The sequence below is a fragment of the Rattus norvegicus genome, chromosome 8, assembly GCF_036323735.1.
Source record: "Rattus norvegicus strain BN/NHsdMcwi chromosome 8, GRCr8, whole genome shotgun sequence".
NCBI classification, from domain to species: domain Eukaryota; kingdom Metazoa; phylum Chordata; class Mammalia; order Rodentia; family Muridae; genus Rattus; species Rattus norvegicus.
Genome location: NC_086026.1, coordinates 101,654,593 through 101,671,937, shown reverse-complemented (window position 1 = coordinate 101,671,937; position 17,345 = coordinate 101,654,593). Strand labels below are relative to the sequence as shown.

General features: G+C 41.3%; 1 protein-coding gene and 1 long non-coding RNA gene across 6 annotated transcripts in view; one reads left to right on the top strand and one right to left on the bottom strand.

Moving 5' to 3' along the window:
- Positions 1–9,426, bottom strand: part of Plscr1 (phospholipid scramblase 1) — a 21,963-nt gene extending 12,537 nt beyond the window's left edge. Inside the window, exons 1-2 of one of the 4 annotated variants that reach the window (XM_006243537.4) lie at positions 7,653–9,426; positions 519–539 (exon numbers count right to left, since the gene is read on the bottom strand). In XM_006243537.4, coding sequence (XP_006243599.1) covers positions 519–531 — 13 coding nt within the window. In that variant the 5' untranslated portion in view covers positions 532–539; positions 7,653–9,426. Of the gene's footprint in view, positions 1–518; positions 545–7,652 lie in introns of all 4 variants that reach the window. The other 3 variants (XM_006243538.5, NM_001423659.1, NM_057194.2) reach the window with 3 other exon arrangements.
- Positions 503–17,345, top strand: LOC120094226 (uncharacterized). Of its 2 annotated transcripts, XR_005488372.2 has the most exons (3): positions 503–6,915; positions 7,017–7,059; positions 7,480–17,345. It is a non-coding gene; the product is annotated as an uncharacterized LOC120094226 (long non-coding RNA). The 2 variants fall into 2 exon arrangements; XR_010054239.1 differs by having other exon boundaries at positions 7,017–17,345.

Here is a 17,345-nt window from a genome sequence, read left to right as displayed (position 1 = left end):
ATTATTTCCAAAGATTTGTAATAATTTTCCTCTCAGTATCTAAAACACAGTAAGGCAAACTCTTTTACTGTAGACGTGATAAATGCTATTTTAGAACTTTCCTGAGATGTTGTAAAACGCGTCATCAAAGCAAGCCATCTGAACATTTTTTTTTCAGAAAGAACTGATATTGAAAATGTTTTTCTTTAATTAGTATGACTAGAATAATCAATACATTTAAAAGGTGCCCAAAAGCCCAGGAAAGTTCTTTGGATACGATCTAGTATGCTCCACACAATGTACTTATCTGTAAACATATATTTCTCCCTCTGTGGCTTTCCTGTTATTAACTAAACGGCACCGTGGGCATTTGTATCTACCTTCTCCACGTTGGAATACTAAGTAGGAAACTGAGGACAATAGCATAACAATGAGTCAGAAATCAATCTCAGTAACTGAAGGAAGCATTACAATCAAGGAATGCCTTAACGGATGATATGATAAAGAAGAAAAGTAAATATTTGTCGTAAACTACTTACCGTGCTTCTCCATGATTTAAACTGTTCTGGAAAAGAAAGGATATCTGGTGTTAGCTCATCATCTACCAGATCTATCTACCCATCTATCATTTACAGGAGAGATGTGACTGTTCAATGTATCCACAAACTATTCAGGCGCCCGGCTGGCTCATCCTCCTGATTCCTGTAGTCTAGGCTGATCTGCTTACTCAAATGGTTGGGTTTGAACCTCGTCTCTATACTCCTGTGCTCAGTAGGACTGTGGGAGTCTTTTTAGTGGCCCTAATTGGTAGTCACATTCCTAAGAGTCTTTGGAAAGAGGATCCAAGGAGGACCACTGTGAAAGACCCTCCACACAACCAGAGGCAGAAATTAGTCTTCAGAACATGCACTTCTAAAAGAAGCATGGAGCCCATGTATGAGCCTCTGAGTTTGGCTGTAGGAATGGTCCAGCAACAGAGGAGAAGTAAATTTCCAGGGTATTGGACTGGAGTCTGGAATCTAGGGTCTGTGTGGACTGTCCTGCCTAACCCAAGCCACAAATTTGAGAAAGTCTGGTATTCTGCTCTGTAGATTAAAAGTTGCTCTTCACAAAGTGAATCTACTTATGGTTCTAAGAGACCAGCTATCTGACAATCCAAGTGATTCTGTGCCTGACTATTTCTGCAGCAGCGTGCAAAATTTTTACTCAATACTGCTCCATTCCCCATAGTTGAACCCCATTTTTGCTTTCTCTGCTCTATCCAGGTACCATATTCTGAACTGTAAATGGCAACTCATTCCATGTCTACTGACTACAACCGAAGCATATGAGGCAGAAATTCTGTTACTCAAAACTTTTATCCTGGACTCTCATGAATGTAGTTGACCCCACATCTTCTCTGGCACATTCCGGTGTTGCTGGCTGTCCTTTTACTCCTTCTACTGTGCACTTCCGAGTGACAAAACATTCATCAATGTGTCTACATAGATAATTAATTCCAGTGTTCTCAAGAAACAATTGCCACCTTCTGTACCATTTCATAATTTTTTTCTTTAGCACAGACAATTAAGTTTAAAATTTCATATCTTAATGAAATACCTAAGATTTCTAAGTAGTATAATCCCATTTATATGTACTTTATAAGCAAGAAGTTCAACAGCGGTTTATTACAGCTCCATAGGTTTACTGTACTCTAGAATAAATCTAAAAAATCTTGTGTTGTTCATTTAAATTTCTGTATTTACTTCAAACAATAAGTACATGAGTATGCATTAACTGACCAAAAATATAAATATTTATGTTTTGCGCCAACTAACCCATAGGGATAATAATGAATTAATAGGCATATGTAATCACAGTAGACTTAAAGGTTGTATAGGGCTATATTAATCCTTCAGAATTCATTATATATATATATATATGATACACACATATATACACACACATAAAAAGTTCACACATATTTTCTCAACATCAAATTTCTATTATAAAAGCTTATGCACTGAAAAGAATATCAGTTTTCATTAAGCATGCTAACAGTACCTTAACAGATGTATCAAATTGAAAGGTAAACAAATCTTGGTCTAGCGAGAGGTGGCATCCCATCTTTAATATTTGTGTTAAATGACCAAATTTTTACCCGCACCATTTCTACTTTTAAGAATCATTTATTTTTTTGTATGTGTTTGAGTGGCTTTACTTGCATGTATGTATGCATGTATGTACATGCAGTGTGAGCCTACTGCATGAGGAGGCCAGTAGAGGGCTCTGGAGGCTCTGGCACTGAACGTACCAAGGGTTGGAAGGTATCCTGTGGGATGATGTCACAGGTACAAGATAGAATGAGGCCTGTCATTGGACGAGAAGGACGGATGGGCGGGAGAAAAGTTTGAAAGAGGAGGAGGAGATGGGAACCGAAGAGGAGAGGAAGGAGAGAAGCTGTGGTGGGACAATATGGAGGCTGGCATTAAGGTTCCATGTACAGGTTGTTGTGAATGTTCTTAAGGGATGGATGTGTACTGGGCTTTGCAGTTTAGGTGGGCAATTATATCTTATCAACTGGATCAGAGGTTATTGTGTCGTGTGCTCTTTCGTGTGCAGATTTAAGTGTAAGGGAGTGTGGGGCGGCTAGTCTGGGCCGCCACGGAATTGGAATGTGTGCTTCTGGGAAGATATCTAGCAGATATCTTGGGGCACTACAGTTCTGGACCTAGAGCGGATAAAAAGACTGTTCTCTTTTTATATTTTTACAACAGCAGCATCCTATCGTGTGGGTGCTGGGACCCAGAGGTTGGTCCTCTGCAAGATCTGCAAGGACCACTGAGCCATCTCACCACTCCCATGCTCCTTATTTCTTATGCCGCTGTTTAACGCACTTAGCTTACAGAGATCTATGGCCTCAACTCAACAAGAACTTTAAAGGGTTGCAGCTTTCTGTTATTTTCATCTTCCATCCAGTCAAACAACTTCATATTTCTTACATTTGGTAAACAAAGCTCTTAACTTGAAAAAAAAAATCCTGTCATAGTTATTGAATTCCAATTATAAAATGCGAGCAGTTCCCTCTCCCTAACTCATCCAATGTTCAAGATGAACCAGCTCAACAGTTCAATCTTTGAAAATACTTTAATTAAAAACACCTTTTCTTCTCATGGTGGGACACAAGCAAACATATAATACCTACATGTAAACATACCTGTACACATGTATGCATACCACACAGAGTGAAAAGTAAAATGTGTACATATGTTTAATGCAGATAGTGTATGTTTGCATGTGTAGACCTGGGCTACAGTTTAGAGAGCCGAAATTGACCCTGGTATCTTCCTCAGTTGTAATTTACCTTATGTATTGGGGCAGGACTCCCACTGAACCTACAGTTTGCCAATTCCTGCTAGTCTATCTAGACAGCTTGACTGTGAAAATCTTTGTTGACAAATATTTCTTCTTAGGATGTGGAAAGAGGGGAATTCCAAAGCCATGTCAGGTGGACCTTAAGAATGTGGTGGTGTAATAAGATTCTGTCTGTATAACATAACCCACTGAGAAGCCACTGGGTTTGTTTGTCTTGGGGCTAAAGGACAATTTCCTCCTTGCACAGAAATCCCCAAACTGTGCTCATTTGTCAATCCTGGATGTTTTCTTAATACTCTAATTCATAATTTTGAGGCTTGATCTATGTTTGTGAGGAGAAGCGCCCATTAGAAAAACTGCTGTGGAATAAAATGTGGGATCTCATTCCCAGGGGAGGGTTTAGAACAGCCCAGGATTTAAAATGCTGTGTGTGGAATCTAGAGCAGAATGTTAGGTGGCCACTAAGCCTTTGCATGTGCCACTTAGAATAGAGACCCATATGTGTAATGAATGAAGGCATTAAACGCACAGCTGCCTACCCAGACTGCTCTCCTTAGCTGTAGAAATGACCCCTCTGCCTTCTTTAACCTTACTGGAGCCTTGTCAGCCCAAATGTCACCCAGCTTTAAAAATAACTTGAAACTGTGTCCCCAGTTGCAGCATGTCACCCACATTTTATCCTGATGATTTTTAAATAACGTTTTCTGCTCTTAATTTTTTTTTTGTTTCAGGAGGTTTCTATGAAAAAGAAAATGATATTTGTGATGTCTCTAATAAATATATAAACTGCACCAATGATATGCAATTACCCAGAACAAATGAGAAACTTCAAGAAATACCTCCTGATTACTATTATCTTCTTGGTTACTATATTATGTGACACATTTATGGAAAATTGTGGCACCCTATACATATTAATGAAAGTCTATATAATACAATTATGTAATTTCTGGGTTTTTTTTATTATTACAACCTCAAGTTTCCATTTCATTTCTAGTTTTTTTAATTAAAATTTTTAATTAAGAAGTGCTTGCTTTTAAGTGTGTATGAGGCATGCAAGCATTTGTCTATATGTGTTTGCGTGTGTGCTGATATGGACTGAGGTTTAGAGAGCCGCAGCGGACACCCGGCATCTTCCTCAATTTCACTTCACCGTCTTTACTGACGCTGGCCAGTTCTAGCCAGTTCTAGCTCATCTATCTAGTGAGCTTGACTATTACTCTGGTCACAGCCTCTGTTTCCTGTCAGCTGGGATTTCAGGCAGTGGCCGCAACTGTCTGGCTTCTATGTAGATTCTGGTAATTCCCACCTCCAACCTCCATGCTTGCATAACACGTTCTTTATCTACTGAGCCATCTCCTCAGTTCTTTTCTGAGTTTTCTCCGAATTGTAAAACATTCCCATCTGAGACTGGGAGATAGTACGAGGGATTCACATCATGTCTCCACAATTCAGAAAATAAGTAGCTTGAGGCTATTTAACCAGAATTTACCTGTTAGTGCATACATGAGAACACACGCCTGCCTGTAAACCACCCAGTGGACAAGTTAAACTCACGTTTCTCTTCACAGCCCAAATGTCAACACATGGCTCTGTGCAACCCAGCAACACTCTACTGCTTTTAAACCATCATTAGAATCCCGAAGAGCTGACCAGTTGAGTGAGAGACTTCGTGGTGGGTAAAGGGGAAAGAAAAAAAAAAGCTGTGATAGAAAAAGTGGTAAAGCAAAATTGTGACAGTGAAGTCACATATCAAATACTTTCCAGGTTCTTTTAGTTGTGTTTGGGTCACAAATCAAATAATTTTTAGGTACATTTTAGCTCCACTTTTTTAGGTAGGTTTTGTAGTTTTGGAAAGGTTTAGTAAATACTTAGAAGGAAACATTCCATCTGTCAAATTGTGGCTTCAGCGATTGTCAAACCGAGGCAGATGAGTATGAAAATATATTTCCCCAAATGGTTCAATGCATTTCCACAATGCTTCAAGGCATTGGTGAGCGTTTGGGGAAACAGAACCCCTGATTGTGCACTTATACCAGAAGTACATTGCTTACAAATGCAATATCCTTTGAAAGAGAATGCTTCCTTCTCAAAATCCACCTCACTATTTCATGGTCACAAAAAGCAAACAAGCTTAAACTCTGAAGGAGACATGGGCAAGCTTTGAATGAAAATAGATTATATGCCAACTAGAATCCACTGAACACACAGTCGTCAAGTGTTCTACAAAAATAAGATGTAAATTTAAAGAAGCAAAAACACATCTCAAAATCCAGTTATTCTTACTGGGGTTCCTACATGATTGCAAAATACCTTCTGGGAAGCCAAAAAATTTTACATTAATTTGAGGTGAGTTTTTTTTGGCTTACTTATAAATGAAGCCCCTGAGTTCACTGAGCCAAGGTTGTTTACTGCTGCTCAGTTCACTAACTAGATGAATTAAAGCAGCTCATTTCCATATCTTCCTATCATTATCTCTGGTTTAATGAAAAAAAAAGAAAGAAAGAAAGAAAGAAAAAGGCTCCCAACCTTCTACCAAGTGAAATTTGTTAGCAAGTATTTTAAAAGGGCACTCGTTTTTTGTAAGATAGCAAAGCCTAGGGTTCCAGTTTACTTTTGGTGTCAATCTTTTAGTGACTAGGTAAGTTCCCCCCACCCAAAATTTTAATTTGAAAAATACAAAGACTTGTTAAAACACTTAACTAAATACATAGTTTCAACAAGCTCTATTTATTTCATACTGTTCTACTACAATAGTATGTTGTGCACACACAGGCATATATGCTTGTATAAATATTTCCTGAGGAAATATTCACCTGTGTTTCCAAGGGGGTATTCATGGATACCAGAGTTTATTCTATCTACACTCTCTACACAGTGTATACACTGTTTACAATGTGTACAGAGACAGCAAAATTCTCTAAGTCTACACGACAGTGTTCAGCGAGCGCTACACACAGGTGATGTTGCTCAGGTCGAGGCCCTGAAGCTAAAACCTCACCTCATGCAGGGGGAATGAACAAACTCTGAGTTACACAGCAGAGAAAGGAGAGGTCACGTTGCTCTGTCCAGAAGCAGGGACTCTCTTTGGTTTAGCAACAGTCTATTTCTTTATGTTTGTTCATTATTCAAAGGGGCACAATTTTTGTAAGAATCCAGGTAGAAAGCTCTGTTGTTAGCAAAACTCAAGGAACCACACTCTCCCACCCTCAAGTGCCTGGTGCTTTTTGTTAAGCTTCACTGGCACCTACTACTTAGTTCCAACTGGTAAGCCGGAAGAAAGTGTAATTGTTTGTCTTGGAACAGGGGAGGTGGCCATACCCAACTTCCAGGAATAAGATTACAGAAATCAAGCCACACAGGAACCAGCGGGGAGAGTTGTAGGCGTGGGAGCTGTGTCAAGTATTTAATCGAATAAACGCTAGTTTTCCACTTGGTTCTTTATTCAGTTTATATTAACTGATGCAAAAGTAACGACTCTTTTTGTTGTTGTTTTGGTTGGTTTTCCTCTGTTTTGTTTTTCTCCAGACAGGGTTTCTCTTGCGTAGCCACGGCAGTCCTGGAACTTGGTCTACAGACAAGGTTAGCCTCGAACTCAGAAATATGTATGCCTCTTCCTCCCAAGGGATTTTTTTTTTTAAAGTGGCTACAATCTTTAAGTCTTTTACTGTTAACAATTTCAGGAAAGCGATGAATGCACCTGAAGAAACCCTGTCAGAATGCAAGGTATGTAACGGAAGACTGAATCTGCGCCTCCTGGTCCTACCCACCCTGACCTTTAACCCCGTACATTCCCTACTTTTATATTTAGAATGCTATGCATAGTTTGAGTTCTAGCCACAATCCCAAAGAACACCCTTGTTAAAGAGCTAGCAGGCTCTTTGAACAATTTCTCTTCTTTTTTTCCCTTTCCTTTTCCTGCAATGGGACTCCAGCTTGGGCTCTGCGCATTTGAAAAGAGCGCTATCACAGAGCCGCTCTAGTGTGTGAAGCAGTGTGCTAAACTGAAAACGATCCGGTAGGAACTAGCAAAGAGGTGACAAGAGTGTGGATTCCGAGCAGCGGGCAGGACAGCAGGGCTTCTGGCTGAGTTCCCTTCCCACTTCCGGGGTCACTGAGCCCAAGTCTTTCGGCCATTTCTCCTAGGCTCCAGACCATAACCTCTGCCGTATGAGCAAACCGCCCCCAGTCCTTGCTCCTGCTTGCTCCTCCCGCCCCCCAGTAAACCCCTGCCAGCCCCACGCCCCATCACCGTGCCCAGCTCCGGTGCGCGCACAGATCGCGAGCTCAGTCCGGGACAGCATGGAATGTGGACTCACCTGAGGCTCCTTCTGCTCTGAGGTCTGCAAGGTGGACAGCTGGCTCCTGGCAGTCGTGAGTCCCAACCCCTTGCTAGTGGTGCAGCTGTCGCACAGCTCTCCCTAAAGCCTCTCAGAGGGACTCACTCTGGATGACGCGAGCCAGCACTCCAGAATCCTCCAACTGCGCCCAAGGGGCCAGGCGACAGTCCACCTTGCCTGCCCCGCCCATGGGCTACGCAAAAGGAAGTGGGATTTTGATGGCCTTGGAAGGGAAGGCTACTCATCACCTGGGGAGTGGCCTCTACTGGGAACTTTCTTTACATTGCCCCATCTCAACTACTCAACCTATTTGGGTTCTGTGGAAGAAATCGAGTTTCCTCAAAATTACTTAACTGCTTTTCACACTTTCCTAAGTGGTAACATCAATTACCACATCTGTTCCATCCGCCCTGTTTGCACTTTCAAGTTTGTTGAATTCTTTTCCTAGCAGCATTTTACTCCTCTTTTTAAAAGTCTCACGGCTTTTATATAACCGTCTGAAGTCTTTTGCTGTTAGCAGTCTTTACTTTCTTTTTACTACAGATTGTGGGAAAGTACCACCCTTAACTAGAAAACATTCAGGTTTGGTTTGAACTACTGCTCGATCACCAAAAATCAGCATCTGCTTTGTGTAGTAAAATGGTGCTTCTCAAATTACAGCCGGAGAAGAAACACCCAGCTAAAACTGCATTTGAAGGTCATACCTTCAAAGTTTCTGACTTACTATGCCAGGTGTGGACATTTCTAAGAAATTTCCCTATGACACGGAAGGTATTTTTTCCTGCCTGCATTTTATGAATCATTTGATATTCTTGGGGGAGGGGAGGTTATGAAAGGATGATGAAAGGGTTACAGGTGAATTTTGATTAGTGAGCTCACTCTTCTTTCCCAGTGATTGGTGCATTTCTAAGTATATTCAACTAAAAATCTGGGGAGCGTCTTGGGAAGAGCTCACTACTTTTATTGTGTATGTATTTCTGGACACACATAAGTACCTGTGTGCACTCAGTATATTGTTCTTCCATGGAAAAGTGAACCTCTACAAAAGGAGTCTGAGAGCGTGGCACTCTGATGCTGAGAAATGAACCCTGAACTCAACATAGCTCAAGGTGGTTTGTAACCTCAACTGGCTTGCTGGTAGGAACTCGTATTTATCGTCACTCTTAACCCGATTTTCTACTCAGACCAAACAAGGATCTTCACTACCCTCTCTTTGCATAAATGGGCTCATTTCATTTGAATGTTATAGTATAGTTATAGCTATTCGCTAGTCCTTTTATTTGTTTTAACGTAAGCAGTTGACGTTTATTTATAGGTAATACCTTGAAGAGCTTTTCAGCATTAGGGCAGTCTGTCTAAGTAAGAGTCTTCCTACTGCTTTCCCCTCTGTTGTGTCTCCTAGGCTAACCGTTGTTACCAGCAGCTCCGAGACTCTTGGCCACAGGGGAATCCATGAGGTGGAGCTTCATGGGCAGCCGCTGACAGCTGGTGGCTCACTTTGTGTTTGCTTCCCTGCCTAATGTCTTCGTACCTCAGGCCCACTCTTCTTAGAAACTTTTTTCTAAGTTTTCTACTTAGAAAAACTATCCTTAGCAAACGATTTAAATGTTGAATGACTATGCTGATTCCTTATTACTAACAGGAGGTCGAGTTATTTTAGGTAATGTTTGCGTCTTCCCACCTTCCAAACTTTAATGTCCTAAAGTATTAAACAGGTAACAACTGAATGGACATGTTCCTGTTTGGTGGCTGTGTGATGTGGGGTGTGTGTGTGTGTGTGTGTGTGTGTGTGTGTGTGGTATGGTGTGGTGTGTGTGTGTGTGTGTGTGTGTGTGTGGTATGGTGTGTGTGGTGTGTGTGTGTGTGTGGTGTGGTGTGTGTGTGTGTGTGTGGTATGGTGTGGTGTGTGTGTGTGTGTGTGGGGTATGGTGTGTGTGGTGTGGTGTGTGTGTGTGTGTGGTGTGGTGTGTGTGATGTGTGGTGTGGTGTTATGGTGTGTGTGTGTGTGTGTGTGGTGTGGTGTGTATGGTGTGTGATATGTGTGGTGTGGTATGGTGTGTGTGTGTGTTTGTGGTGTGGTGTGTGTGTGTGTGTGTGTGTCTGTGTCTCTGTGTGTGTGTGTGTGTGTGTCTGTGTGGGTGTGTATGTGTGTGTGTGTATGTGTGTGTGTGTGTGTGTGTGTGTGCTTCCTAGAAGTATACTAAGCCCCAGGCTGTGTAATCTTTAGTATACGTCTTTCCAGGTAGTTCGAGGCTTTAACATATGGTCCATAAGCAAAGGAAGAGAAAGGGCTTAGCCACGAAGGGTGGTCCCAGGAGCCAGGGAATGAGCTGATAACACCTATCACTTCTATTCACCTCCTGTAGTCTGGATTAGGTTAAAAAGACACACAACTTTCCCGACAGGATTGGAAATGCAGGGTGGAGCCTTCCCAGAAAGAGAAAGAATGGAATTTCCTATTGAGGAAAAAAAAAGTACTATCATTAGGGAGTTTCCACTAAAATTAAAACAAGAGCTCCTCTTAAATAAATGAGCAACCAAGTCTTTAAGCAAATCTAGATCTTTTTACTTAAAAGAACTATTTCCTTACGTTTATAAGAAAAATAAATAAATAACTCCAAATATGTCATATATTTAATCCAAAGCTTTTCAGGTCCCTTGACGAAGTGGAAAGTTGACATTTTAAAATAATAGTGTATAGAAGAAGCTCATCAAGGTTATCCAGAATTTATGGCTACAAAATCGTATAGATTACACAAAGAAGTTATTCGGAAAGAAAGAACAGTGATGATAGCTTTCTATGACACATGGTTCCACTAAGTTTTAAAGGAAAAAGTAGGAAGCAGCCATGAGTAGAAGGCAGAACTAATGTAAAGAGAGGTGGTCAGGTACTTCAAGGATACAAACATGCATAGTTTCAGCAGAAAGGTATGGATGGAACCACAGAGACTCCTACGTTTGCAACAGAGACCAAATATTGCAGGATGGTTGATCACACAGTGAACCCTGAGATTGTGTTCACCAAAAAACCTGATTCTAGTTGTCCTGTGGCTCAGCTGCAACACACACCTTTAATCTCTCTGGCTAGCATCCAGAAACACCCTTAGTACACACCTTTAATCCCAAGCAATAAAGGTAAAATTAATTTATAGAACAAACCGCCCAAGTTTGAACATGATGTCTAATTGAGTGGCAGACAAAGTGATGAATCAGAGAAAGATCTGACAAAATAGGATATACCCAACTCTCATGACAAGATAAAGAAAGGGGAAGGTTCTTGAGGGGCCGTGAAGAGACAGAGAGGGAGGTAGTGTTACCAGGAGAGTTACAGAGACAAGTTACGGATGGAATCATCCAGACACAGGCAGAGACAGACCAAGTCAGAAAATGAGAAGGAGCCAGGAGATTAGAACAGATTGCCAGAGTCAGTAGGAGGTGAAGAAGAGCAACTCAGTCAGACACTGAGAGAAGCCAGATTGATTCAGTCAACTTGGAGAGAAGTTTGAGCTAGAGCAGCTGAGTTGAACCAGACAGCCAGAGTTAGTTAAGAAAGAACCAGAAGGGCGAATTCAGCAGTAAGTCCCAGAGGCTGAAAATAGTCTAGACTTAAATAAGACTGTACAGAGGCTAGAAAATTCCAGGCCTAGGCCTAGGCTAGCTGACTGAGGCAAAGGGCCTCCAAAGCGATAATTACAGGAGACTAAAAGTTACTTTTAAAACCAAAACTTGTGTTCCTTTTTCCAATGGAAATAATTGAAACTGAGCAGTGGTTGTTTGCCCTAGAATGTATTTCCTTGTTTCCAGGTGTGATTGAAATAGTACCAGTGTCATCGAAGAAACAAGGCTGTTACTTCTAAGACAGGAATCTAAAGATTAGATGTGCTTTCATTGTCCCACTGTCCTTCCAGTACTTTATTGTAGATGGTAAGACCTCACGTTAGATTAAAGCAGAATGATCTCTCAGTTCTAAAATACTGTCTCAAATTCTCTTCTAAGTGCTAAGATCTGTTCTTCAATCAGAGAAAGTTCATCTTGATAACCAAGTATAGGGAAACTGTGTTCAGCCGCTAGCATTATATAATCTAACCTGGAGAGGTTGAAATGGGGCTATTGAGTCCAAGGGCTTGTAATGAAGACATTCCATTTTATTGTGGAAGGTAGAAGAGGGTGTTATCTAATTATAAGTACAGGAAAGACACTATTAGGTTCTTGTTTGTAAAGACGAGGTAAGATTTGTAGGACAAGAGAAACAAGTACAGGGGAGATTATTTTATTGACATCGTAAACCGTTTGATGTGATATTGAGATACTGAGTCAGTATTTAGTAATAAAAAAAGAGGAGTGGGCAAGAGCGAATATAATCAAAGCACATTATGTGATGTATGAAAATGTCAGAATGAAAAGTCACCTTGTATAATTAATATACCCTGATGAAGAGGAATAAGCAGTCTTTAGTAACTAAATAGTTTTAGAGAGGAAAGAGAATTGTCACAGGATGTTCCTACCTTGAAAAATGGACCATGCTCAAATTCAGAAAACATTATAAAGGAGATCTGAAGAAGAGCTAGATTGACCTAGTTTGCAATCTTGTAAGATGTCAAAGTGAAGATAACTTTATTAAGATATAGTCCTGGCCACTTTTTTTTTTTTTTTTTTGAGTGAGGAGCTAGCACTTGGTGGAGAAACTGAATCCATTTAACAGATTGATTAATTAATCTAAATGTTATAGAGAGCCTGTTTGAGCAGAGTAGTGGTGGCATTCGCCATTAATTCCAGCATTTGGGAAATAGAAACAGTCTAATCTCGGAGCTCAATGCCAGCTTGTTCAACAGACTGAGTTCAGGACAGCCAGGGCTACACACACACACACACACACACACACACACACACACACACACACACACACACACACACAAACACACAGAGAGGGTTGGTGTGGGGGAAGAGAACCCTGCAGCAACTTGAAGTCAGGTGCCTAGCATAACTGTCATCTGAGAGGCTTCACCTAGCACCTGATGTAAACAGATGCAGCGACCACATCCAAGCATAGGCAGAGCTTAGGGAGTCCTGTGGAAGAGGAGGAGGAAGGATTGAAGGAGCCAAAGAAGTGAAGGACACCACAAAAAAAACCTAGAGTATCAACCAACTTGGAGAAAGTGGACCACCAAACAGAGAGCACACATGGGACAGACCTAGGCCCCTTGCACACGGGTAATAATTGTGCACCTTCATGTGGACTTCCTAAGAGCAGGAGGAAGGGCTGTGTTTGACTCTGTTACCTGCCTTTGGATTCCTGTCCCCTAACTGGACTGCTTCGACGAACCACAATAGAAAAGGTGCCTAGTTCTAGTGCATCTTGATATACAAAGGCGGATTAATATCCACTCCATTTTCTGAGGAGAAAAAGAGGATTGGAGGAGGTGGGGAGGGGAGGGGAGCAGGAGGACAGAGGGAAGGCTTCTAACAGGATGTAAATTAAATAAATTAATTAGAGAGAGGGGTAGGGATGGAGGGAGGGAGGGAGAGAGAAGGGGGGGATTCTTGTTTTTTAAGCATGAGTGAGTCCTGAGGGCCCAAAATTTGACATAGACACTGAACCCATCAAAGAGACTAATCAATACTCTGAACTGATAGAGCAGGTCCCCTGGTCAGGTCAGGTGTTGACACAAGGGACACACTCAAGTTTAAAGACTATGGATCCTTTACTTCTTCCTGTAAGAGGAAAGGTGTAACAAAGAGGGGTGTGGAAAGGAGAAAAGCTTGTTTTTATGATACTCTTAATGAGAAAGGGCTCTCCGATGACGGTGACGCTGCACATTTGAGAGAATCAAAAAGAATGAGTCTGACTGAGGTGACCCAGCCTTACTCCTAAGGTAATCATAGTACCTAGTTACCCAAGCGACACCTAATAGCAATGAAAGAGCTCACACATAGCCCAGTGTTGACCACAATGTCTAGTTTATTTTGTCCTCTACCTTCTCTAGTTGCAGAGGGGGAAGAGGAAGAATCAGAAGTCACACTATGCAATTCTAGAGCCATAATCAATCCCTTGTTGACTGACTGTCACAGAGTGTGAAAGAAGGTAGAACCGCTCCACGGGGTTTCTACCTCAGGGGCTCAGCGCTCCTTTTCCCTTTTCTATTTCCTCCATGCAGAGCATTCCTTCTGGTCATCAGTGGTGCTTTGCTTCACGTGTTTGCTTGCTGTAGGAGATGCAGGGGTTACATTTCTGTGCCTGTTGTGATTTTATCACACATTGCCTGAGAGCAGAGCTTGTTTAAGTGTTTACTTTGTGTTCACTCAAAACACAAATCAGTAACACCAAACGCAATGAATTTAAGGCCTGAAGTCTCCCACTTGTTTACAAAAGAACAATGGCCAAGTGGCTATAAAATATAATTATCATAGGCTTTGGAGGAAGGTCAGAAGTTCTAAAAATGAACAAGCGTGGTATTTTCCTCAACCTTCTGTTCGTGATTTAACAGCTGCCAGAGGATTTTAAATATGAGATGCTGAGATGGACTCTGTATCTTACTCATTTAGAGAATAAAAGAGGAAAAGGTGAATTGTAGACAATTAATGCAAACACTGTTGCTGTTAATCAAGTTTACTTAAAGGCAATAATAAATGTTTTCCAGGCTATTAACCAGAATTATATTTCAAACCTTCTAAAAGGAAGAACACTTCAATATGTCCGTGAAACTAAACATTTTAAAAATATTTATTAATTTTATGTATGATTTGTTTGTGTGTGTGTAAGAGAAAGAGAGAGAGAGACAAAGACAGAAAGAGAGACAGAAAGAGACAGAGAGACAGAGACAGGGTAAGTAGCGGATGGCTCCCATGGAACTGGAATGACATGATTGTAAACTGCTTGGTGTGGGTGCCGGGCACCACGCTTAGGTCATCTACAAGGGTAGTACCTGCTCCTAATCTCTTAGCCATCTCTCTCAAACCCATACTTTAGACACTTTTATTACTTTGGTAAAAATCTTGAGCTGGGTAATTCTCCCTCCTTAAACAGTTCAGCAAACTGATAATAGGTTGGGCAATTTGAGGTCTTTTAGCTGCAGAATGTAATGTTTAGATGTCAGATGTGTGTATCAGGATTCTCTAGAAAGTCCTACTCACCAGGGTATATGTATGCTTTTCTACAGGGAGGAGCCAATCCAAGTGATTGTCACCTGTGATTATGTGACATTAAGATGTTTCATACTCTGCTCACTGTAGTCGGGAAGCCCCACTGGAAAACCAATGGGTTACTTCTATTCAAAGACTTAACCCTTGAAAAAATATTAATCCAGAATTCCTCCTGTCAAAAGGAAATGCAGGGACAAAGAGTGGAGCAGCAACTGAAGGAAAGGCCATCCAGAGACTGGTTCATCTGGGGATCCATCCTGTCTGCAGACACCAAACCCAGACACTGTTGCTGATGCCAAGAAGTGCTTACTAAGAGGAACCCGGTATAGCTGTCCCCTGAGAGGCTCTGTCAGAGCTGAAGGAATACAGATGTGGAGGTACACAGCCAAACCCCAATGGAGAAGTTAGGGCAAAGAGTATAGAAGCTGAAGGGGTTTGCAATCCCATAGGAAAACCAACAATATCAACCAGTCAGACCCCCAATGCTCCCAGGGACTAAACCACCAACCAAGAGTATACAAGGGGTGCACAAGGCTCCAGTTGGGTATGTAGCAGAGGACTGCCCTATTTGGCATCACTGGGAAGGGAGCCCCTTGGTCCTGTGGAGATTTGATGACCCAGAATAGAGGAACACTAGTCCTCTGAGGTAGGAGTGGGTGAGCAGGTGGGGGAGTACCCTCATAGAGGCAGGGGGAAGGGAGCAGAGGATAGAGGACTTGTAGAGGGGAAACTGGGCAGGAGGATATCATTTGAAATGTAAATAAATAAAATAACAACAACAAAAAAAAGACTTAAGCCTGAAGAATCCACTGAGTCAACATCATGGGCTCTAGGAGGAGTCCAAAAGCCTGAGAACCCAGGGGTGGAGGGGTAGAAACCACAGTTAACCTGGATAGTGACTGGTGTGTGTGTGTGTGTGTGTGTGTGTGTGTGTGTGTGTGTGTCTGTGTGTGTCTGTGTGTCTGTGTGTCTGTGTGTCTGTGTGTTCTGTTCAGACTAACGTTCACTTTTGCCCCACTTTGGTAAAAATCTTGAGCTGGGTACAATTATCCCTCCTTAAACAGCTCAGCAAATTGATAATAGGTTGAATTAAGATGGCCTAAACCCAGTTTCATTCCTCACTTCCTGGACTTGGAACTGAGCAGCCCAGTTAAATGACTCCTCAACTCCTCCAGTGTCCATGGCTTGAACACATCAGAATTGAGCTAGGGAAAACACGTCCATCTTAGAAATTCCAAGCAAAGACATTGATGGAGGAGCATAAGGGTAACCTGTAAGAACATTAGGGACCCCATATCTGTCAGGTATAATATACAGCACCAGAATTCAGAATTAATCAAACCACAGAGAAATCTGGAACGGAGGCTCCGGTGTGATGTCAGATTGGAAGAGTTTACATAAAACTAGAATATACTGGAGATTTTGTCTGCTTTTGTCTCTGGAAATATTAATTGCTGAGCAGAAAAGGATGCCTCAGTGACTATAGTCATGTTAATATCCTTACTAGAGCTGGCAAAGCTAGGACGTGTCCTCCTAAGTAATGGTTCAATTCAATTCTTTTTGATAAAATAACTCACTGAATGACGCCTTGCTACTCACTTGGTAGAAAAGAGTCATCTCAATAAAATAATAAATTAACATAGTTTAGTGCTTCCACATAAATAAATACATACTTCATTCTCTATTAGATCAAAATGTTGTATACTTAAGATTACTTTAAATGTAAGATTCATATTCATAATATTATCCAATCCCATTTTACATTGAGTAATATGTGAGCTATTTGTGTTTTTAATTCTAAAATGTAGACACTGTGGTATTGGAGTCAAATCTTCTTTGAGAATATCTAGGATATTATTTGAATGTTGAAAATCTCCAGGGCCTAGCATTTCTCTCTCACATGCATTCTTTCACAGTACCTGTGAATGTTAGGAAGGCTCTCCTCCACTGAGCTAAGGCCACAGCTCATTTGTTCATTTGTTTTGTTATTAGTGAAAAGTGTTTAGAATATCATAAACTGGTGCTACTTTATTAAATAAAAATTGATCTATTGTGTATTTACTTCTGAAGTTTCTAAAACATTATAAGAAATAGGCCAGCTTGAGTGCATTCATTTTAAGAGTTTAATCTGAACACTGTTAGCCATGTGTCCGTTGCCTAAGCTTCTGTCTCCTTCAGAGCACTGATAGCATCATCATCTCAGCAGCTGCTCCCTCGGGACGGCCCTGAGCACTGACTCATCACGTTGTCCACCTCATGTTTTAATTCGATCATTATAAATTCGGTTTAAAAGTTAGGTGAGTGGGACCTAAAGAATCTGTTAAATGTAAACACCTAGAGCATTAAATGTGAATATCTTCCTCAACCACAGTGGGAGCCCAGGTGCTAAGGGTTACTGCTAGAGTGTAATTAGACACTTTCTTGTGTTGCCACAGTCCTGTGTGGACAGAGAGACTCGAGAGGTTAATGCCGGGACGCAAGGCAGGATGAACATATGGAAATAAAATGTGTTTGCCTTACTTTAGAAATGAA